General features: G+C 44.3%; 3 protein-coding genes across 3 annotated transcripts; all 3 read right to left on the reverse strand.

Moving 5' to 3' along the window:
• Positions 1 to 2,346: 2,346 nt before the first annotated feature.
• aar2 (AAR2 splicing factor) lies at positions 2,347 to 4,997 on the reverse strand. Its single transcript, XM_079182146.1, has 3 exons — positions 3,946 to 4,997; positions 3,498 to 3,727; positions 2,347 to 2,858 (listed from the first exon to the last, which is right to left on the reverse strand). The coding sequence occupies exons 1-3, from the start codon at positions 4,703 to 4,705 to the stop codon at positions 2,691 to 2,693; spliced, it is 1,158 nt and encodes a 385-aa protein (XP_079038272.1). The 5' UTR covers positions 4,706 to 4,997; the 3' UTR covers positions 2,347 to 2,690.
• Positions 4,998 to 5,779: 782 nt separating this feature from the next.
• LOC306702142 (uncharacterized protein) lies at positions 5,780 to 7,900 on the reverse strand. Its single transcript, XM_079167674.1, has 5 exons — positions 7,530 to 7,900; positions 7,170 to 7,304; positions 6,623 to 6,679; positions 6,299 to 6,439; positions 5,780 to 6,165 (listed from the first exon to the last, which is right to left on the reverse strand). Exons 1-5 carry the CDS (start codon positions 7,530 to 7,532, stop codon positions 6,031 to 6,033), a joined length of 471 nt encoding a protein of 156 aa, XP_079023800.1. The 5' UTR covers positions 7,533 to 7,900; the 3' UTR covers positions 5,780 to 6,030.
• Positions 7,901 to 8,206: 306 nt separating this feature from the next.
• Positions 8,207 to 20,570, reverse strand: prpf6 (PRP6 pre-mRNA processing factor 6 homolog). The gene is made up of 21 exons (XM_079166931.1): positions 20,363 to 20,570; positions 19,266 to 19,428; positions 18,982 to 19,100; positions 18,755 to 18,833; positions 18,061 to 18,237; positions 17,458 to 17,571; positions 17,283 to 17,377; positions 17,029 to 17,185; positions 16,638 to 16,800; positions 15,756 to 15,874; positions 15,448 to 15,666; positions 14,384 to 14,506; positions 13,762 to 13,883; positions 13,486 to 13,624; positions 13,244 to 13,363; positions 11,798 to 11,974; positions 11,588 to 11,721; positions 11,331 to 11,422; positions 10,876 to 10,990; positions 10,634 to 10,760; positions 8,207 to 10,227 (listed from the first exon to the last, which is right to left on the reverse strand). Exons 1-21 carry the CDS (start codon positions 20,542 to 20,544, stop codon positions 10,075 to 10,077), a joined length of 2,889 nt encoding a protein of 962 aa, XP_079023057.1. The 5' UTR covers positions 20,545 to 20,570; the 3' UTR covers positions 8,207 to 10,074.
• Between the last annotated feature and the right edge of the window lie 3,195 nt (positions 20,571 to 23,765).

Raw genomic sequence — 23,765 nt, forward strand, 5'->3', positions numbered from 1 at the left:
CAGGAACATGGCAGGGAGGAGATCAGAGAAAGGTGAAAGAGTTTTATGCTGCACAGAAAAGTGTAGCTTCAAAAGGTCGAAGCCTAAATTCATCCACTGCATCATTTAGAAAAATGCTAAAAAAAAGTGGGCATGGGGCTGAGAGATGAAACCACGCCCACTTCTGTATCACGAAAGCCTCGACCAGACGACAACCTCCAGTTCTAAAAAGTGAAGCCAATGCTTCACGTGTTAAAGCTGCATTCTCTCTAATGTCCACCAGGGGGCGCCTCCTCTGGTTGTATAGAAGTCTATGAGAAAATGACTCTACTTCTCTCTTGATTTATTACCTCAGTAAACATTGTAAACATGAGCTTATGGTCTTAATCTCTAGTTTCAAGTCTTCTTCAATACAGCATGATGTTCATTTAGTAAATGATGGTCCATTTAGAGTCAAACAGACCATAAAGCAGGGGATGCTTTAGGGGCGGGGCTACACAATGATTGACAGGTCTCTACCACGGCGTTGTCCGGTCTGTTAGTTGTCCGTGTTTTCGTCTTAAAACTTTAACCCTTTAAAATATTAGAGATGAATTATGAGCTGTTAACACTACCTCTAATATTACATCATTAAAACTACTAATGACAAGATTTGTTTTAATCAATAAAATCTAATCTTTTGTGATTTTACGAAGAAAAAAACACTATAAATGTAAACAAAGTAAAAGGATAACATTTAGAGTTTTAGATGATTTACAGACTTCAGAGCATTGAAATGATTTTTGGGACGGTGACAAAAAAAATAATAGTCTGGATCCGTTTAGACCAGCTGTTTAGTTAGTACTAGTATCAGCAGCAAAGAAATGTGATCATGGATCTAAAAGTTATGTTTTCTCCCTGTTTTCTTCTGTGCTGATCCGATCCGTGAGTTTTATGATCCGTTCCACCTCCGGGTCAAACGTGCAGGACCTCGTTAATGCTACGCTGTGGTTCCAGCACTAATGGAGCGGCTCGGACGCCAAAAACGTCCCAACAGAGCAATAGTCTTCGTTGACAATGTACAGAACCTCTTCCACAGAGAGAGAGAGGAACACGGATCGAGGAACAATTGGCGGTCATTTCTTTCTTCTTCTTCCATGTTGCGCTGTGATTTGTTTCCACCGAGCGCTCCAAGACATTTTCTCCATTTAATTGCATCGAAAAAGGAAAATAACAACGAGCTCAGAGCCGCAGCGGTCTCAGTATTGGACCACAAATTACAACCCCGATCTTCTTTTAAGATGTGCGTACATTCGAGGGTGAAAGCCTGAAGCATTCGACCCGCCGACTCATTTCACAACACCATCTGTCTTCTTGGGAGGAGAATGGATTTCTGGTATTGGCATTTGGATCTTCATCAACGAGCCCAGACTGATTCACATGATTCCATTCAGACGGCCTTTAGCCTTTTAGTCCCTTTTCTTCACATCAGCTTCATGCTTAAAGATGAAAGCAGAGTCCAGCTGGACCAACAGGCCGAAACAAGGCCTGTCCAATCCATCACCGCCGAAGACAGGACACACACACACACACACACACACACACACACACACACACACACACACACACACACACACACACACACACCAGTTGTCATCTTTGCTCCTCACACATCGTCTTTGTTGGGATCAGAGAAGCTTTAACATGATTTTAACGCTGCTGTAAAGAACTCAAGAACCAGAAAAAACCCACCAAACAGCTCTTCATTGTGTGTGAACTCATGTTTTTACGTTTACCATTAAAAGGATCCGCATGAAGTTGTAATTATTAAACAAAAAGACCGCGATCGCCATCTAGTGGAGGAGAGAGGGAGGTGTCTCCTGACCGGTAGAGAAACTAAAACTTCTTCTCTTTTATAGATTTTCTCATTGTTTTTCGCTCGTTTGTCTGGAAAGTAGACGAGAGCAGCAGCAGCTGTTGAATAAACAGGAAGTCAAAGAAACAGCTACTTCCTGTTAGACCCGATCTGTAGGCTACTTGTAGTTTTCAGAACTCGTTCAGATTTATTCATGCGTTTGTAAATATATATATTTATGTGGAAATGTGTGTATCTGCACTGTGTGCTACCCTTTGTTAATATTATTATTAATATTATTACTATCAATCACACACGTTATGTCTTTAGATTAAACACATTGTTCCATGACGTACGAGTATCTGAATAATGTTTATTTAAGTATTAAAAGTGTTTTTATTCAAGAGAATGTGGATCCAATAAATAACCGACAAAGTAAAACTTTAGACAACTTCTAGAGAAAATACCTCCGATGTGTTCTAGAAGTTTGACAAACCAAGACGACAAAACCTATTTATCAACAAAAAGCATTATTTATTATTTACCAATACGAGGTCGACCCTTTACAGTCACACTATACTATACTTTGATTTTCTTATAAAAGGTGAAGTGTCTCCATCTATGCAATACATTTTGGCAATAAATGTTGTTGCAACTGTGATTCTAAAACAGTCACATGGCAACTTCTATGAACCCACCACCAGAGGGCGCCACCGACCCACACCGAGGCGTGGAGTGTGTCCATATATGAGACGGTGTTTCACACGGAACTCCTTCCACACTGTTCTCCTGTTCTCGCCTCAGCGCTCACCTTCAGTGTCCATATTATTTCAGTCCGTTACGGGTTCCCGGCATCGAACCCACGGCTCAGGGGGTCTCAGTCCACCGTGACGCCGTCGGGCAGCTCCACCACCACCGGCTCACACTCGTCCAGGTCGGCCTCAAAGTCCCAGCGGAACTTCTTGGTGAGGTGAGCTTTGAACTTCTCCGCTCGCTTACGCAGAGTGGCGTCCACGCCGGAGCCACCGGCGAACTGGAAGAAGTCCTGAGAGAGAGAGAAAGAGTCAAAACCATGTGAAGAAGAAGAAGAAGAAGAAGAAGAAGAAGAAGAAGAAGAAGAAGAAGAAGAAGAAGAAGAAGAAGAAGAAGAATTTAGGCAATGCTTTAACGTTCTACATTCTTTTTTCCCAAAACCAACTGCAATATGGGGCAATATTTTCCAGCTCTCTAAATCCTCTGGAGAGATCTGTTTCTCTCCCATCTCCCTTTTGTCTCTCTTCTTCTCCCTCCATGTCTCCCTTCTCTCTCTCTCTCTCTCTCTCTCTCCTTCCATCCATCCATCTCCCTCTCTCCCTTTTCTCTCTCCATCAATCTCCCCCTCTCTCTCTCATTCTCCCTCCCTCCCTCCATCTCCCTCCCTCCCTCCCTATCTCCATCTCTCTCCCTCCCCATCTATCTCCCTCTCTCTTCCCATCTCCCTGACTCCATCTCTCTCTCCGTCTCCATCTTCCCTGTCTCTCCCTTTTGTCTCTCCCTCCCGTTTGTCTCTCTCCTCCCTCCATCTCCCTCTCCCCCGTCTCCCTCTCCCCCTCCCTCCTGATGAAGCTTCTCTTGACACGGTTTGCTTCCTTCACTTGTACTCAGAGAGCCAGTGAAGTGAAGACGTTCTTCTTCTTCTCTCTACCTGCAGCGTGGAAGTGAGGAAGTTGCTCTGAGACACGATGTCCACGAAGAAGTCGGGCGGTATCTCTCCCAGCTGGTGGTAGAGCACGGCGATGAGGCCGAGGTAGAGATCCTTGCGCTTCCTCATCGCCTCCTCCGACCGGCAGAGCAGAGCCAGGAGGCTCTTCCAGTGCTCGAAGGCCTCGTAGACGTTTCCTATCAGGAAGCACACGAAGGAGAACTGCAGCTCACCTGAGAGGAGGAGGAGGAGGAGAAGAAGAAGAAGCAGAATTTAGGCAATGCTTTGACATTCTACATTCTTTTTCCCCCAAAACCAACTGCAAGCTCTCTAAAATCCTCTAGGAGGATGAAGGAAAACTGCAGGTCACCTGAGTGGAGGGGAGACATAACGTAGTTTATTTAATGTATAAAATGTTCTAATATTACGAGCGTCTGATTCTAACTCATACCGAGCAGGTTGAGAGGCTGCAGCTCGTGGTGCTTCTGCAGCACCGTCTCCAGGGCGTAGCTCTGGTCCAGGCTGCACTGGGTGATCTCGGCCGGCGTGGCCCCCGGAGGGTACATCTTCTCTGGGATGACGGAGAAGCGCATCTCCGTGCCCTCCCGGGGCTTCATCCGGGGGAGCCTGTCCAGCCCCTCCTTCATGCTCTGACACGCCGCGTCGTTCCTCGGCTGCTCCGCCCGGTCTTTGGTGTGGCGGAGCTGCACCTCGGGGATGACATCGCTGAAGGCGCAGATCCGGCCCGAGAGGGGCTGCAGGCCAGTCGCCACCTCGTCGCTCAGCCGGTCGGTGAGCGACACCCACTTCCTCATCACCTCGTACGGGTACGGCCCCAGGAAGGGATCCAGGTCTCGCAGGGTCGCCCTGATCCGGCTCACCTCCTCCTCGTTCTGGGAGGCGGAGAAGTCCAGGTCCTCCTCTTTGGGGTCCCAGGTGGCCAGCAGGATGTCTCTGGGTTTCAGGGTGAGGAAGAGGCCCATCTTTGGGCCCACTTCTCCTCCACAGTTGGGGGAGTTGACGGAGCAGTAGTGGAGGAAGTGCAGGCCCGGGGGGATCATCTTCACCCCCTTGAAGCGGGGACCCGCATGCCAGCTCTTGCAGTCGATGCCCAGCTCGGTGCCCTGAGGAACTCCCAGCAGCACCAGCGTGGCTCCCTCCTCAAACAGCCTCAGAGCCACATCCGGGTCCATGTCCACACTGTTGGCCATGTCTGCTGCTCGACTTACACAAAATTATTTAAAACAAACACGAGCTAAACGTCGCTTTCAGGAGTTTAAGTTCTCAGAACTATAAATGATGTCACTAAAACTACGTCCGACCGTTACCGCGGAGTGATACTGCTTTTTAAAAATGGTTTGAATGGAAGCAGTTTATCCGGAAATAAAACATTTAAACAAAGTTTTAAACGTACATTTGATTAAAATGTGTTTTTTTTTGTTTTTGTTTTACCGCAACGATACCTCGCGTGGCTGGTTGTTGACGTTTCGTGTCGTTAGGAAGTCGTTTGGTCCGCGCTGTGCAACGTGTCTGCTGCTCCGGGCGGAAATAGTTCCGCATTAGAAGTGTTCCGTTTCCGTAGCGTTAAGATAATATTATACACTACTAATTTAATATTAAACTAATATATAATATTAAAGACCAGGTCTGTTCACTCGTCTCACTCCAAACGATATGATTACCCTGATTATAATATTAAATAAATATAACGTAGTTTTTTTAATTTTAATTATTTCATTAAAATGATTTGCTTTGTTTTAGGTTATGACGTGTGACAAATGTTTGTTCTATTTATTTTTAATTATTAGTCCAGTATTATTTATTACTATTATGTTTCTTTAACTTTTATTTTTTACTTTATCCTTTTTGTAATAATGTAATATTGTAAGCTGTCTGATTGTCGTACACTGATTATGTTCATACATATTTTTATTTTTATTTATTTAAGTACTATACAAACATCTTGTAGAAAAAACACATATACCACCATTATCAATAATAATAATAAAAAGAATAATAAATAATAATTATTTAATAATAATTTAAAAAAAAATTAATAATAAATATATATATATATATATATATATATATATAAATAAAATAATAATGTTAATTATGACATCAACAATATTAATATTAATATTAATATAATTATTGTTATTATTTCTACAATTCTATAATATTTTGTCACAATACTTATATACTTACTTAAATCTTTATCATAATAACTATGACAGTACCAGGACTTCAAAAAAGTGTGTTTTATTATCTTGCATATGCATGGTTTTACTGAATGACCGGTTTTACAAAGTCAAAAAAACAATTGTTACAACAAGAGAGACCTTTGGAAAATGTGCATATTCTGAGAGTATTTGAATGCATTGTGGATATCTTTAGCTTATCTGTGGTTAACTATTCCATACGACGACATGCAAAGTCTGGTAGAGTTTTAACAGACAAAACACTGAGAACTTGACAACAGTAAACTTTGTATTTGGATATGGAAATTCACTTGAAAGTAGCAGGAAAACATGTTCTACTTTGAGAGCACAGAGACGCTCTGAAGTTTCTGCCAACAGGTGATCAGGGTCTTGATAACGCTGATTAACCGGATCCTCTTTCTCTTCTTCCCTCGTGTCTTCTGGACCGCTGAACAAGACACTTTCTTCCCCTGAAAGAACAAAACAAACAGATTTGTAATGCATTAAAACAATTGCCTTTTATCCAATATGGCGTTTCTTATTTGAAGTATGAGCGAGGTGGTCGGGAGTGGGGTGTCCTTTGTTTGTCTGGTGCGTCCTCACCAGGTAATCCGGGCTGCAGTTGTGAACGATGAGCTGCTCCATGCTCGCCAGAGGCTTCTCCAGGGCAGACATCCGCTTGCCGCTCCGCTGACACCTCATCTGCTGAGCCATACCATAGATGGACACCAGGATGCGACGTGCCTGCAGTGGAACAGCAGCACAGCGGGTGAATGAAATGGGAAAACAGCATTACACTTCATAATCTCCTCGAGGCAGCCACACGGGGAGATAATGTGACAGTTTATCAGGACACATTAACCTGTTACGAGTCCATTACCACTCTGTCCATGGTGCTGAAAGTGCACACGCTACAGTGCCACTTACCTTTGCTGAGGGACAGGGGTCTCTCACTTTGGAGGTATTGGATGAGCCAGTCAAGTTCTGCAAAAAAATAAAAAATAAATAAAGAAGCAAATATGGATTTATACAAATCATCAGCTTTACTGGTGCAGTGAAGACAGTTGAAAACACTTTAACAGTGCAGCTTATCACAGAGTACTCAAGCATTGCTCCCACATGTTTGATCACAACAGACTTGAATAAGCTCATAATATATGTACAAAAAATCCTAAAGGTATAGTATAGCATATCGAAAAAAATTATAAAACTGTCCTAAATAAGATATAATTGAGTTTATTTAATTTTTTTTTAGAAAAACCTCATCGTATAGTATGTAAAACAAAGTAATTTAAAAGTCATAGTATAGTATATGTCGTAAATAATCAGAAATAAGTTATAAAGTATATTGAAAATAAATCATACTAAATTCATAGTATAGTATGTAAAATAAATCCTAAAACATTAACGGAGAAAATAAATCAAATAAATAAACATTGTCTTTATTAAATGCACACGATCAAAGACCTCATACCAGATTCTGCAGCTCAACCGAGATGACCTGTCTGTAGGAGCCCAGGATTTCTTTATAGTTACATCTACGTTTACCACAAGCGTCGGTCAGCAGGAGAACCACTAGGACACTACGGAGTAGAGCTCCGGTCAGACTCTAAGAGACAGAGAGGTGTTAGAACACATCATGCAAAGCAAAACTGGATCAACGACGAGATCAAACGTGAGTTATTTGGCTCCGGCTCGGACCCGCAGGCTTCCAGCTTCTTCTTTCTTTTTTAATTGCAGCACATGAAGTGAGTCCAAAGTGATTACAGACCCAACCTCAGCCAGTCTGTTGCGTAAATACGCACCAGATGCTCAAAACCCCCCGCGCGCTCACCATTTATCATGGTATGCTGCAGGATCCTCAGACGAGCAAAGCCATCTCCATCAGCAGCACCGACACCCAAAAAGGAATTAGCCTGCTCCTGATCCGCACGCGCTCATGGTCTGCAAACACTACACTCCCTCGGGCGGATAGGTGAGCGCGACGGTGGGTAGACTTCCGATGTGGCGCTCCGCGGTTTCCAACATCACCCAAGTCCCCGCTGCTCCGGTTTCCGTCCCCGTCATGGATCGGTTGACGCCGCGCTTTGGATTTCACCAAACTCACAGGCGAAGGAAAATTTTCAGCAATCAATCACTCGCCTTCATCCTTTCGGTTTCGTCGGGCAGACAGACGTGATGCCGAGGAGGAGTTGTGTTGGTATATGTTTTTATTACATTGGATTTTGTATCCAAAGCGCCGTTTGGGTAAATATTTAACTCAGTGGGTGAATTCAAAGTAGGGGGCGGTGGAGCCCCTTGAGAGACAGTGTGGGGGACACCAAGCGTTATGGTGTAACATCCCATAATAGAGAGATAAAAACAAATCAACCAAAAAATGCTGAGCACGCACGGGAGGATCAGTGTGGGAGCAAATCTGTGGACTAAAGGAGCACGTTTGACATTCAGAGAACACTTTTATTTTGATAGAACAGGACTTGTTTGGGAGAAACAGGAACTTGTGCAACAGGAAGTGTTTCTTTGTTTATTGGATGCTTTGCAAAGTATTTAAACATCTCGAAGCGAGCTAGAAAAAAAGCACATCATTACTACAACATGAGACCTCAGAGTCTATGTACAACTACGACAGTGAGTCGAAAATACAATTCATCAAAAAAAAAACACAATTTTTTTAACAAAAGTGTTGACAATAACAGCTGATCGCCTGATGAGCTTCTTCCAAACAATCTGTAAAAGGTGGATTTCTCTCCTTTAATGTCGAGCTCAAGTTTGTTTGACATTTTTTTACACAACATTCACAATTACTGAAATGAAAGTTTCAACACAAAATCAGCAGAAAAATAAATCTGACTAATGTCAAAGTGAAAACAAATCAGTGCAATCACTCTAATTTAATATAAAACTAAATACGTGATTGCCTCTAACTACTGAACCCCTTGACTGCAACACACCAGCGTCGTTACTGAAACAATACTTTGCATGGAGGACAGTAGACGCGCTCACATCATTTATCAGAAGTCAATCGACGGCTTGTGCAGCATTAAGACGAAATGCACGCGGGCCGACAGCACGACAGATCGTAAACAAGTATTTCACATCGGTGGTCGTGGCTGAGACCAAATAACAAAGTTACTTGCACATGAAGTTTCAGAGATGCTCAATAATGAGCATGACGGACGGAGCTGCAGGGTTTTAACGGCTGAAGATAGAAGACACTCTGCGTACCGGTGTTGTAGAAGATCTCGTCTCTTGGGTTTTTAAATCAAGACCACAACGGTGAGGATATCTCTAAACGTCCCCGTGCATCGTCTGGTTTATTCGTTAACATCGTAACTGTGATTGCTTATAGAAAACACACAGAATTCACCTCCGTGTCTTGACTACAAACATCAGACGCCTGAAGAACAAAGCTGCACACTCAACTCTGACGCAATCATGTAATTGGCGAGTCTATAAATCAACATTTTGGAACTCAGGTTGATTTACAGGCTCATGAATCATCAGCAGAGATGTTATTGTTTCTCTTTAGTTATTTACCTGGGAGACTCACTAGGTGCAGCTCTGCTCGTATAACATCTGAGCGAGTGTTTGGCAGAAGACACGAGCGAGACTGAAGCCACGTGGAGGAAGGTTGAACCCCAGAGGACGACCTGCAGCCGTCACAAAGACACCTCAAAAGGAAGAGGCTTCAAACAACAATTATAAGCTCTTCGCAAATTAACACCACTTTTATGATTTTTGACGTGTGATTGCAATCAGCAGAAGTAAGAAGCTAACGTGAGGCCATAAAGGAACTCCACCACGGTCACATGACTGAGTAGACACGAGGCTGAGAATACATGTCAGCAACCGGCTCCTTTAAGACACGTTGAAGTATTCACTGACGGATTTTATATCCTAGAACAAAACGTTAGAAAGATCTCTTCAGCTTGTGTTGAACACAGAACTTTTTACAGGCATGTTAGCACAAATATATATAAAAAAAAAACTTTAAGAAGAGGGAACAGGAAGTGAAAAGACGCTGACTCACTTCCAGTTTTTGGGACTCTATCTTGTCCTGAAGTGACCCGAGTCAAAGTCTTCACCTCAATCCATGTGAGAACTTGAAAACTGCAGAACCACAGATTCATCCACAGACTCCTCCCTCCTGTCTGAGTTATACATTACTTTGTTTTCACTTTGACATTAAATCAACATTCTCTGCTGATAAAAACACAAACTGAGATTCTATTTAGTAAAACAATAAACCTGAAGAAAGGTAGGGGGGGGGGGGGTGTATGTGTGAGTACTTTGTATCCGGGTAGAGAACAACAGTCGAGCGTGTCCATAGCCGTTTTTTCCTCCAGCTTGTTTTCAGTCCAAACATTTCCCCCCCGGTCTCAGAAGGTGTTCTTGATCTTGCCGGCCACCCCCGCTAGTATCTCTCCCGTCTTCTTCTGCCAGTTCAGGACGTGTTTGGACTCGGCGCACCACAGCTCTCCGTGTCGGGGCTCCGTGTTCTCGCAGCGCTTCCTCACCTCTTCCTGCAGCTCCTGATGGGACGCAGGACGGGGCGAGGTTACATCAAATCCACCATGCGTGGTTCAAACAAAACACCGGGATGTTTACGCTTAACACTCGGGGTCGAGAAGCATCAATAGATCAGTGAATCTGCTTCCTTTTCAGTTTTTAATAACAACTAAAGAAAACCGACTGGACAGAAAATGTGATTTTGGGATGTACTCCTCTGCATAAACACTGTTGTCTTCAGTAAGCACTCTTAATAATGGTGTACCGGACCGTTATTGATCCGTATGGGGGGAGAGACAGAGAGACATAATATATAATATCTATCCAGTGCAGTCATAGCTACGAATACTGAGATTTACCAAAACTACATGAAGTGAACTGCATTCGTCATTCTCCGTCTAAAGTGAACCGTGTGACCATCTTCCTTACCTCTGTGCCGTGCTGCTGCTCAAACTTGTAGAAGAGAGCCCAAGCGTCTCCGAGGTCCGGCTCAATCTTCACCGTCCTGAGGAACCACTCTCTGGCTTTGGTGATCTTACGCTCACTCCAGAACAACCTAACGTGTGTGTGTGTGTGTGTGAACACAAGGTTACATTATTAAAATGAATTCAAGTACCCCGTCTTTATTACGGAGTAAGACAGCGGAGAACGGTAAAGAGATGTTGTCGTACTTGGCTACAGCGAGCAGGACGTGGGGATCGTGTTCACACTTCTTCAAAGCATCCACACTCTTGGTCTTCCTCTGAGGCCGGGCCTCCAGAAACACCGCCTCAGCCCACAGGATACCTGGGAGGGAAGGAAAGAGTCCGGAGAAAACACAGATGAAGTCATTGTAAAGAACAGAAGACGTTCTCTGGATTGTTTCGATCATGCACCACGTCGATTTCTCTCTGCAGGTGAGAGCGACGGGTAAATAACTGTCCGTCTGGTTTATGTAGAACCAGCATTTTCTAATCAGGTGGTTGTCGCAGGTGTAATAAAAGAAAGTATATTGATGTGATAAAGAAGTCAGCATTAGCTATAAATCATATACGTGATAGATTATAGATTGGATGACTCATTGTCATTAAAGTAAAACGAGCTGCTTTTGTGTGTTTCTGAACGAGGGCTCAGAACATGTCGTCACCTGAATTGGGGCATTCCTGCAGCGCTTTGGCCATCAGCGTGTTGGAGATGTTCTTCAGTCCGGCACGGAACTCCAGCCTCACCGACTCCAGCCTGGTGAACGACATCGTTTTAGAAACACAATTTTACATCGATTCCAATTTGGGTTTCCGTGCTGTATTCTAAAAAAATGTATTACACACACACACACACACACACACACACACACACACACACACACACACACACGTACACACACACACACGTGTGTTTCCTCACCATAGCTCGGGGCTCTGGGGGTTCTTGAGGCGGGCCTTCTCCAGGATCGCTCTGGCTCTGGTCAGCTGACCCACTCTCTCTTCCAGACGAGACAGCAGCAACCACAGGCCACTCGAGTGGGGACACTTTTTCAACTACGGCGACAAACAAATTCATTTAAAACTTCATCCAAACACGTGACTAAACAAAAAGGACCGAACAAGCCCTCACCCCTTGGTTGTAGGCCTCTCTGGCCTTGTCCATGTTCTCACACTGCTCCTCTATCTGGCCTCTCATCATCCAAAGTTTGGGGAAGTCCTCGTAGTGTTTCAGGGCTTCGGTGCACAGCTCCTGGGCAGCTTCTATGTTCCCCAACACCCACTCCAACTTCACCGACTTCATGAATACCTGTAGAAGTAAAAACACAGAAGCTTTTCAGGCAGGAACTATGTACAGACAGACAGGACCCATGAACTCCCCTTTTTAAATCCTCCTGGGCTTGTCGTGTTCTCACAACGTCGCCCCGATTACGCCACGTAAATACAGTACCAGCTTTCACACGTATAAAGGACAGACCCTCCAAGGGCACAGCCTAAATGCTGCAGGATTCTTATCTGACAGAACGATCAGCGCATTAAATAGGGCTCTCTCAGTCTGTCAGCAGATAACTCACGGAGTGTAGCCGGGTCACCTGAGAGAGCACCGCCGACAGCGGCGGTCAACCCGAGAGGCGACGACTGTGTCAGGGAGTAGAAACCCAGCAAGCCTGAACCTGAGAGAGACGGCGTGTTTCTAGGAGATATCTCAAGTACAATAACACACTTTAAAGCAGGACAAGATTAAAACCTGATAATGAAGACAACGTGGGTCACGGCTCTACTCGTATCAACGTTACATAATAAAGATAAAGTGTCTGCACTGGGACAGAAGGTCACAGCAGGGCTGTAAAAGGACGGGCAGTTTAAATACATAACCAGTCCTAACCCCGTACAAATGAACCAGCAGAGAAAGAACTGTGTGTTTATTTGATCTGTATTACAATCCAATACATACCAGACGATGACACCGATATGTTAAAAACCTAAATGGAGAGACGAACTGTTTATCCAGCAGACGAGTGGATTTGTGCAGATTTCTCACACACACACTTATCCCTGTACCTCTATCTTTGTGAGGACCCTCGTTGACATCATGGTTTCCCTAGCCCCTTGACCTAAAAGCCCTGACACACTCCTGTGGCTCTATTTTTTGCAGTACGTGCCGAACTGTTGGCACCAGTCGGGCCTCGCCGGCGGCCCTTCGGCCGATTGAGCATGCTGAATTGGCAGCGGGCCCTTCGCTGAGTATAAACAAAGCTTTACTTCCTCTCACACAGGCGCAGGACGTATGTGCTAGTTGGCCGTTGGCTTTGCGACGTGTTCAAGTGCAACTTTTTTTGGCCAACACACAGGCAACGCAACAGTGGGCCTTTGTCCTCGCTAGTTCTTTGATGTCACTTTTGGTGCGTCTGGGAATTCAAACCGTGGCATTTAAACGAAATGCCGAACCGCAACCTTTACCCGAACAATAATGAATCCTAGCCTGAACCCACCAAGTCTTGAGCCTCAAACGGGCCTTTGAAGGATTGAGGACATTCTGTTTGTTTCGGTCCTCACTGTGAAGTAGACACACACTCACCCTGGCCGTCGGGGCACTGCTGCGGGCCTTGGCCAGCAGTCGACGGGCTCTTTCATACTCGTTATTCTCAGACTCCAGCTTGACAGCAGCGAGCCAGATCTCCTCACTGTTTGGGTTCGCCTACGGGGGGGGGGGAATCAAAAAGAAGAGGAACCGAGACAGAGTGAGAGGGGAAACGGAGTTAGACACAGGTCTGCGCGGACGCTACGTGAACAATCAAAAGTTTGCATCCTCATCATCACCTGGAAGGCCAGAGCGAGGATACTTCTGGCGGCAGGTACGTCCTCAGCCAGCCACTTGGACTTGGCCCCCATCAGCCACAGGACCTCTGCTTTGGGACAGTGAGCCACGGCCCTCTGGAGCAGGGCCTCCAAAGACTCCCTGAGAGATGAGACATGGGGGAGTAATGGAGGGGAGGAGCACATGAGCGGTAAAAAAAGAGAAGAACACAATGTTAGAAACTAAAAGACATGAATTCAGCTTTCGACTACGACAGCTTAGAAAGCATATGTGGTCACCTGGTGCCGTTGTTCTTCTCAAAGTAGGCGGCTCTGAGCCAGACACTCTTTTTACTGGGGAACACCTGCAGAGCATGGGCGTAGATGGCTCTGGCACACTCCAGCGCTCCATGAGACACGCACTGAAACACAACACACAAGCATCTCAGTTCAGTTAAACTTTAATAGTTTTGAGGGACTTTTTTTTAGCTCCTTTATCAGAGTAGGTACCCTCAGCACAAGAGGAACCACGAGGGATGTAAAACCCGCGTGAACGACAGACAACACAAAACACAAAAAATGGACCTAAAACATGGACAAATGGACCGATAGTGAAGTCCAGAAGTTAACTCGTTCGTGAGCAAAGAACGAGCGAGAGCCGCTGCTCAGCGAGCTAGCCCCGTAGCACAAAGGCTGACCCACTAGCACAAAAGCATGTGCTGGTGTTTATATGATTGTTTCTGCAACAGAGTTGATTATTTATTCTTATATTACTAAAAAAAACAGAAAACAATCCCATGAACCTGTGCAGTTCTCTGGGGAAACTACACAGAAGTGTTTGGTCTGAAAACACCTAAAGTGAGAATGTGAAAGACCCTTCTAGGGGTCAGGGTCTGTGTAAAAAAAAAACATCAGCACTCACACTATCTGAATCCTCCATCCATGTGTGTTTGCGATCCTCCTCCTCGATGCCGATCCCTATGACGGCCCTGATCACGGCCTGGCAGGTAGCCACGCTGCCTGCTTTGTCACACTCCTCTGCATCCTGCAAGACGAGAAGAAAAAGGAATGCAAGAGAGTTAAGGTAATGAACTACTGACCCCAGTACTGTGGGGATAAATACTACATGTACACAATCACTGAGACCAGAAACCTCTAGAAGAACTGGTGTTGTTTTCCACACCAGTCTTCTCTGCACAGGTGATTCTTGTGGGCGGTAAAGAGGACTAGCTCAGGGTCCCATACACAAAAGGAGTCATTTTAAAGTGCATCCGTTGTTGGTGTTGTGGTGAGTGTATCCCTTGATGGACCTACTACAGTAACCACGGACCACCAGGAAGAGAAAGGGTAAAGGGGTTTGCAGCAAAGGCCCGCGATTGCAAAACAACTGCGATCGGCACAAAAAACCAAATGTCAGTCACGGTGCTGGCTCGGATTCTGTTGCAGCCAGATGAAATAGCTGAGGACAGCTTTTGCCAAAATATGCTGGCTTGCTATCAAAGCTGACAAACACATGACGCATTCTGTGCTCCGTCAACACAGAGGTCAAAAAGAAAAAAACATTCCTTTATGAACTGTACAGGTTTACTCAGATCAGAGTGTTGAAGAAGTCCCACATTTTTCTTCTATGAACATTACTGATGTTAGTCACAGCACAAATCATTAACTTAAAAATACTTCTTCAGCATTAGCATTGTTGTTTAAAGTGACAATTTGGATCTAGAGCTATACATGTAAAGGTTCTATATACGACATTCAGAGCATTCATAAAGCAGCAAAGTAGGAATTTGCTATTTAAAGATATTGATTTGAGGAGTGTCTATGATTTGCATGTTCCACATTTTATCTTAAGTGTGTCATGCGGTGTGGGACTCGGACTGGTTTGGTCCTGTCTCGACTCGGCCTCGATACACCCACACTTGAGGTGGTCTTGACTGCACCACTGGCAGCAGGAAACGCTACGTTCTCTTTCTCCGTGAGACACACCTGTATCCACTGCTCTCTGTTGATCTCCACGCCGTTGGCGCGTAGAGAGGTGATGGCTCTGTCGATGATCTTGTCCACCATCTGAGTGTTGAGGTTGGCCTCCTCCAACTTGGCGGCCGTGATCCAGATGTGGCGATCGGTGGGGATGTTCTCTCGGGCTTTGTTCAGGACACGCCGGGCATTCTCGTACGTCTCTAACCGGGCCAGAGCCAGCCACAGCTGGAGAGGACGGACGGAAATAATTAGATGAAGACGTGGGTGTAACGGTGGCTGAACTTTGTGGGGAATAGAGTGACAGCTGAGCGTACCTCCACGCTCGTAGGGCAACACTCCACAGCTCTGCTCAGCATGATCCTGGCGTCCTCTGGCTCCTCCAGCTCCACCGCCGTCTTCCACAGCCGAACGGACTTGGACACGTTCTCCAGGGCTAAACGGGTCACAATCAACAGCTGTCACTTAACATGGTGGTTCCCTAAATATATGAGGAGGAGTGAATTTGTGTGTTAATGTTCTTGACCATTTTTACTGCCATTTCCACATCACCTTGAATAGGTAGAGATTTTAAAGAGATATACGTTTGATAAATCTTCGTTTCATGCATGTGTTGTATTAAACATACAACCTTAAAAAAAGGAAAAAGGAAGCACACTAACAATAAAAACCAAACAGCTTTTCCTGCAACAGTAGCAGAGTTCAAAAGCGTCTGAGTGGGAAGGCAGAGTGCTGTGTATGTAACGGAGAAAAGTAGAGCAGAGGCAACTGAACATGTAGAGGCGGAGAGAGCTCTTCCACAGAGGAAGCTCCACATTCATCTCTGTCAGTCGGGTATGCTGCTGGGAAATATAGCTGTGTGTGTGTGTGTGTACATGTCGGGGCATTGACACCGTGCTTCAGATAGGGTGCCTGGCCTTTGACGAGAAGCCAGAACCGCAGCTGCCGAATGCAACTCTTATTAAATGTTTAACGCAATCATAAGTGGTGCTTTTATGAGACGACAGACAGATGGTGAGTGGTTTTGAATGTTTGCCGATTAGTGTCTTCCTTTTGGCAGGGAAATCGTTACATATTCATTCACTGAGAATGCAAACAACACTCTCCTCGTAGCAACATAACATCAACATATCACGTCAAAACATCAACATGCAACCGCACATATATATATATATATATTTATTATCTGGGAGCCTTACCCTTCCTGAGGACTCGTTTCTTGGCCCTGATGTCCGTCTCCAGCTCTGCAGCTCTGATGTAGATGCGGACGGACTGCGGCAGGTGGCGGACGGCCTGAGCTACCACGGCTTTGGCCGTGTCGCCGGGCTGAAGTCTGGCTGCCTCCAGCCAAACATCCTCACTCTGGTGGCGAAAGATAAAAAGAGAAACTCTTAACTTAAGGAGGGAAAGGACCTATTTCACCACTGAAACTGGACCGTAGCGGTGCAGCGGTTCAACAAGCACACGGTTCAGTATGTTTTTCCACATTAGGGAGAAGAAACCTACCTGCCTGCAAACCTACCCATCTACCCGCCTACCTATCTACCCGCCATTCTTAAAGATTAAATATCCTTGTCCACCATCCTTTACCTTCGGACACATCTCGGTGCCTTTCATGATCAGGTTCCTGGCCACCTGCAGTTTTCCGGTCACCTCCTCCAGCCTGGCGGAGGCGATCCAGGCCGGCGGGTGATGAGGGTTGGTCTCCCTCACCGACTTCAGCAGCAGACGAGCCTTCTTGATGTCACTGGGGGCGAGCGGAACCAAAAGCTAGACCATCAGACACACATCGTATTAACACAAACACGCCCTATGATGGAGCGAAGTCACCAGTGTGTCTGTACCTGATGTCTCCACCATGTGTGGGGATCATGGAGTTGAGATCTGTCAGGTAACCTTTAGGATCCACCACCGTCTGTCCGCTCACGGAGTCGGACACCTGAAGATCGATAGAAAACAATAAATCCTGTGTATCTACATGGAGAGCATGAACGAGGGTGAAGGATGATCGCTGGTTACCTGGCTGAGCCTCATGTCCATCAGCGTGTTCCTGGCCTGACCGATTTTCCTCATGTCCAGCTCTCCCGTGCCCGGCGTCATGCTTCCTGGGTACGGTGTGCTCAGACCTCCCAGCTAGTGGAGAGAAGACACAGTGGTGATGGAGCGGAGCATTATACGCTCTGTGAGAATAATGTTACGGCAATAAAAGGCTTATGAAACACAGGCCCGGATCATATGACACCTTTCTCAGCAACGTAAATGATACCTGTGAAAATACTGAGTGGGAACCAGACTCTCGTGTGCTGCAGGGCCGAACTATACTGTGCACTGAATTCATGGTGGTAATGTAAAAAGAACCAACGGTGCTTCTACTCTCATCGATCAGGTACTTTAAGGGTACTTTGATTGATTGATATTGATCAGAAACATTGCAACATAACTATACAGAGATTACGTGAAGAAATAGGAGCATTAACACCACAGTTGAAGTGATTTCCTTGTTTCCAGTGAGATCTCCTGACTCCTGCTGGTGCACGCTGGAACTACACCACGTGTTTCCAATGATGCGAGTTGTGTGTGGATGTCTACAGTACGTTGACGTGTGTTTGTATGTATACTGACCCCTTGCAGAGGGTCAACACTGGTGTGGTTCTCTCCGGTCTTCAGGTGTTTGGAGAAGAAGCTGTCGGGGACAGGTGTGAGCTTCTCATACCGAGGATTTCTCTGGCGCTTATTCCTGGCGTCTCCCACCTCAGGGATGCTCAGCCACTCCTCCTCTGACACCTCGGCCAACTTCCTCTGTGAAGAGATGGAAAAGAGGGAATGAAGACGGATGAAAGAATCTGCTTTATTGGCCAAGTTCGCCTTTTTCTGCATCTGTCTCAAAGTGCTTACAAGAAACGGCGGTTATGGAAAACAAAGCGAGACAGATTAAAGTAAAGAAAAGACAGAACTGTTATCTAAACAAGTGGCGAGAGATGTGAATCGACTTGGAATGTCAGAAACTTCTCTCTGATCACGGGATCATTTTAAATGCTACAATGTGTGTAGCGGTTGATCCATAGAATTCTAAAATAAAAAGATTTCACGTGTGTCAGTTCACAGGTTTGTGATACCATAAAGCAGAGTCGAGTCCGGCTACAGAAATGTATATTTGTGCGTTTGGGAAGATGGTTGTACGCACAACAGTGACAAAATCTTATATGTTCGTTAAATATTAAGAGACGGTCGTAAGACGAGGACAGTAGAAGAAAATATAATGTGAGCAACGGTTGAAAAGAAAGCCAACAGCATTGAACATCGTTCAGTATCGTACCTTTAGATCTGAAAACTGTTGCTGGATTTTGGGTCGCTCCATACGGTATTTCTCGATTTCTTCCTTTTCTCTCAGCTCCCTGAGAATAAACGGCACAGCATTCAAAACAACGCTCACATGTAGCATCAAGTGAGCAAGATGTCACACACACACACACACACACACACACACACACACTGTGGAAAACCCAAAGGCTCAGGTGGGAAATAGACTAGTTTAGTAATGACCTTCTTTCTTTGCGTCTTTCATCCATCCTCTTGTCCAGTGCTGCGTATATAGCATCTGCTTCTTCATCATCTTTCTCATAGGGCCCACTGGAGAACAAGCTACCAGCATATCCATTAAACTATAAGACAAACAAAGAAGCAAAGCGATGGAATTAGAATGAAGCAATGATGAGATATTGTCTGGTCAACTTTAACTCTTGAGTGGACGGATTAAGTCCTTGCAAACGGCCCGACAACAAACGTTAACATCAAATTAAAGGCAGAGACAGTCCAATCATAAGCACCTCGTCATAATTTGTGTCGTTCAGATCTTCTTCTTCGTCCTCCTGGTTCTTTTTCATTTGGTCCCCAACCGTCCTCTTCCCTGGCGGTGCATGTCGGTCGTCCACTGGATCGTTGGCATCACGAGCAGGACCGATGTCAGATCGGGTGGTGAAACCAGTTGCACTAAAGAGGAGCAATTTGAATTTTACTAAAATAAGCATGGGTAAACTTGTGATGGGTGTTCACTGGGATTTTCATCTAAATACAGAACCAGCTGATGATGGTTGCTTGACAAGTGGATCTACGCTTTTGAGAGACGTTTTGATAATTTACTTTTTGACTTAGATCACGCTGCCTTGTCACGTGTCGAGTTTGCCAGAAAGACACTACTAACGTTAGTTATGTGACCAACACATGTTTTCACTTCCCACAACAAATGTGTGGAAATAAATAGAAGTTAATAACTTAAGAGTAACTGCCACTTTTTAATTTAGATTATGTTGACACTACCAGAAGGAGGATAACAAATCAATGCCTCCATTGATAATAACATATTTATTATATAGCACATTTCATACAGACTTTGTAGCTCAAAGCGCTGCACATTTAACAAATAAAGAAAGAAAGAAAATCTTCCTTCTACAGATAAAATAAATAAAAGTGTTCGGAAGAAAGAAAGTATTTCGCACTTATAGTTTAATTGTAATGAATTAGTTCTAACAGATCAAGAATGGAAAACATTTTACATTTAAAATGTTTTTTTTAAATAAATAAATAATGACAGCTGAACAAACTTCATCTAACAGACATCACCTAGCTCACTGGCTAGGTGAAGAGCTACTGAGAGTTAGCATGCTAGCTAAGCATGTTAGCTTAGCCCCTTACTGGCTAGCTAAAGACCTACTGAGAGTTAGCATGCTAGGCTAGGCATGTTAGCTGAACAAACTTCAATCTAACAGACATCACCTATCTTACTTGCTAGCTGAAGAGCTACTGAGAGTTAGCATAATATGCTAGGCATGTTAGCTGAACAAACGTCAAACAGTCATCACCTATCTTACTGGCTAGCTGAAGAGCTAATGAGAGTTCGCATGGTAAGCTAGCCATGTTAGCTTACCCTCTACCCAGACCGGGCACGTAGCCCAGCGGAGCGGGCATCCCCAGAAACGGCTTCTTCTTCTTCCCCATGAGCGGAGAGGCGATGGGTAGTGCCGGGAGGCTGCCGCCGACCCCCGCGGCCCCGGGGCCTCCCGCAGACGACTTGGAGACAAGTTTAGGTCCTTGTTTTATTGCTGCCATCGTTTCGTTTTTCCGACGACGATGAGGTTAACTGCCGGATAAACAACAGTCCCACTTCCGTTAGTGGCGAGCAGCCAGCGACCCCTTGTGCGCGTGTCTACGTGTCGGTTGGTGTTTGTCACAGCGCCCCCTACAGTACAGGCGGGTTTCTGTTTATTTGCACTTATCTCATAATATAAGATAAAATAAGATAAGATAAAATAAAATAATCCTTAATTAGTCCCGCAGTGGGGACATTTACAGGATTACATTAGCATAGTGAATAGTGCAAACAAGATACATAGTAAAAAACAAGATCAAAACAAGTATTATAAATAAGTAAATAAGTAATAATAATACAACAGTAAAGAATATTCAATATAAAAAAAGTAAAAAATCCACAATAACTAAAATATTATATATACAGACAGAATACTTGTTGTGTTGCAATATTATACAGACAGTAGGAATGTTAGATACACAGACTGTGTATAATAACTGTATTGCACAGTGTATATATACACAGTGTATACACTGTATATATACACTAATGATTTTCATTTAGATCTAAATTGTTGATGTGAATCGTGAAATGTGCTTATTTCCCCACGCCTCACAATGTAACTGTTTTATTATTTGACTTCTATACGATATTTATCATGTTTGTACTAATATCAGTTTTCCAGAAAAGCCACAGGAGGGCGTCACATCCTGACAAATAACAGGCCTATTAAACCACTGCTATCAATCACATCAGAAGTAGACCTGTAAGCTTTATAGATTAGTTTTCCTAATGAGCCTTTTTACGGTGAGTGTATTGCCTGAACTAACATCATGATGTGTTTGTATAAGGTTCTCCCAGAAAGTTCAACTTAATTAATTTGGGTGGGCATACTTTTGGAAAGTCTTTCTTTTATAGTTGGGCTACTTTATTGTAATATTCTCCCAATCTTCTTAAGAGCATTCATGCAAATTTCAAAGGCATATACAATAGGCCTGTTAATTATTATTTTTAAAATAGTAATCAGCGTAATACTCTCTGTGCATTTTATGAGACTATTTAATTTCCTCCCTTGACAGAGTGTCAGGACCTGTGACCCCAATCATTTCAGATATGACACCGCTGGCATTTGTTTGAATAAACAACCAGGCCCCTGAAGGTTGCATGTTGCTCAATTCAAATGAACCTTCCCATTCTTCTTAATGTCAGGGCTCTCACAGGGCTCCTGCATTCAAAAGGGATCAGTATTCTACAGTCACAGCAGGTTTTATTGGGCCCTAACTGAAGCAGACTCTGGCGCTCAGTAAGAGCAGTGAATAAAATAGCAGTAGAATTCAGGCCTTTGTCTTCAAGAGGATATTTAGAGTGGATTCAGCCACTCATGAAGGGATTTTAGAGTCAATCTTGACATGTGTATGTGTCACAACTCTTGCATTGTGAGTGAAAAGAGTCTATATTCAAACATTAGACTGCAGTAAAGGTAATCACATTCTAACACCACACTTCTGGGTTTCATCCCTTGAGATGAAGTGAGGCCGTACATCAATTAGTCACAATCACGTTTTAACTTCACCCATCCGCTGACTGATCCCCGGCCCAGGCCTTTACATCATTTCTTCACTTACATTGCCTGGAGGGCAGACGTTATTTCTCTCCCGGGAGAAGAACGTGATGATGGAAATGGACTGTGAGATACATTAGACGATTAGAGGACATATAGCTCCCAAAGCTGAAGACCAGTTTAAACATGAAGCTCAACCCAAGCATTCATTGCATCTCTAACACGCAGCCTCTTTTACTGTCCTGTGATTATTTTCATTTCATTTGAATTATCTTTACGATCACATATAGCATGAAGTGCAGCATGAATTCGCATCGTATGTTCTGTACAATAAGAGAAAGACAGTAAACCAAACCCCAGATGACATGTGTGTGTGTGTGTGTGTGTGTGCGGATCATCGCGCTGACCCACGGATGAGTGATCCAGGTCAGTCTCATCCGTGATAAATAAATCATTAGTAATGCTGACAAATGTTAACACGGAGAAAATCCTTCACATTCTGGTCCAAGCACACGTAGAGGCTACTGTCTAATTTGCACAAGTATGGGGTTCATTGAGTAACCACACTGTCCACAAATGGCTAAAATAGGAGTTCTGACAACTTGTGTTTCGGTTGCAAAAGTGTTTCCTGATCCACCAGCCTCCACCACACACACACACACACACACACACACACACACACACACACACACACACACACACACACACACACACACACACACACACACACACACACACACACAGACACACACACACAGACACACACACACAGACACACACGGTACAAATCTGCAATTGTGGAGGCAGTGGCAGCAGAGGATATCTTCTTGGTCCAACCAGAAGATCGAACCACAGTCGTTCCCTTTCATGTGCTGCCATGATATTTTTTGGCAAAAGCTTCCTGTAAACGCAGCTGTGAGCTGGAAAACAGAAGATATTTTTAAAAAAAACTAGTTTACCTGCATCACAGAAAACTTGTAATCATGACGCAGCGGACTAAAAGGGACTGCTGTCAATGACGACCAGTTGTTTTGCACTGAAATCAAATATTCTTGAATATTTTATTTCCAACATAAAGGCAAGTGATCTTAATTGACACTGGGTTTTTGATTGACAGTCTATTTGAAGATTATTATTATGCTGAAGGCAAGAAAAACACAATTTCCCTCTCTTAGAATAACCCATTAGTGAGGTTTGTCTATGTGAGCAAAGCTGAAAGACAGTCATTTAATCGCTAAGCCTTTTTTTGGTTTCTTTTTAACAAAGACTAATCACTTCATTTGGATAGAATTGCATTTTGGATGTGAGAGATTCACAAAATAATAGCCCTCATTTTGTGAATAATACTTCAATTTGCGGAGACGAACTGATGTGTGAGAAAAGAAGTAATTGCGGAATTAAAACGATGAGCTACAAACAAGGCAAATTATAGCCGGGGTATACTGTGTATACGATAGTGCGTCTACTTCCGTGCAAGTATAGAATAATCTGCACGCCTCTGCATGTTGATGCATTGGTGTGTGTGTGCCAGTTTGCACGGATGCTCGACTCCATTTAATCTGTTTATTCAGTGCACATACGGGGGAACGGAGGCTAAGGCCACCGGACTATCTGTCCTGTCTGTCGCAGCAGATGTCCAGAGTGTGATGATAAATGTAGATGTGCTGTATAGTACGTAAG

This window comes from Pholis gunnellus (assembly GCF_910591455.1).
Source record: "Pholis gunnellus genome assembly, chromosome: 2".
Lineage (NCBI taxonomy): Eukaryota > Metazoa > Chordata > Actinopteri > Perciformes > Pholidae > Pholis > Pholis gunnellus.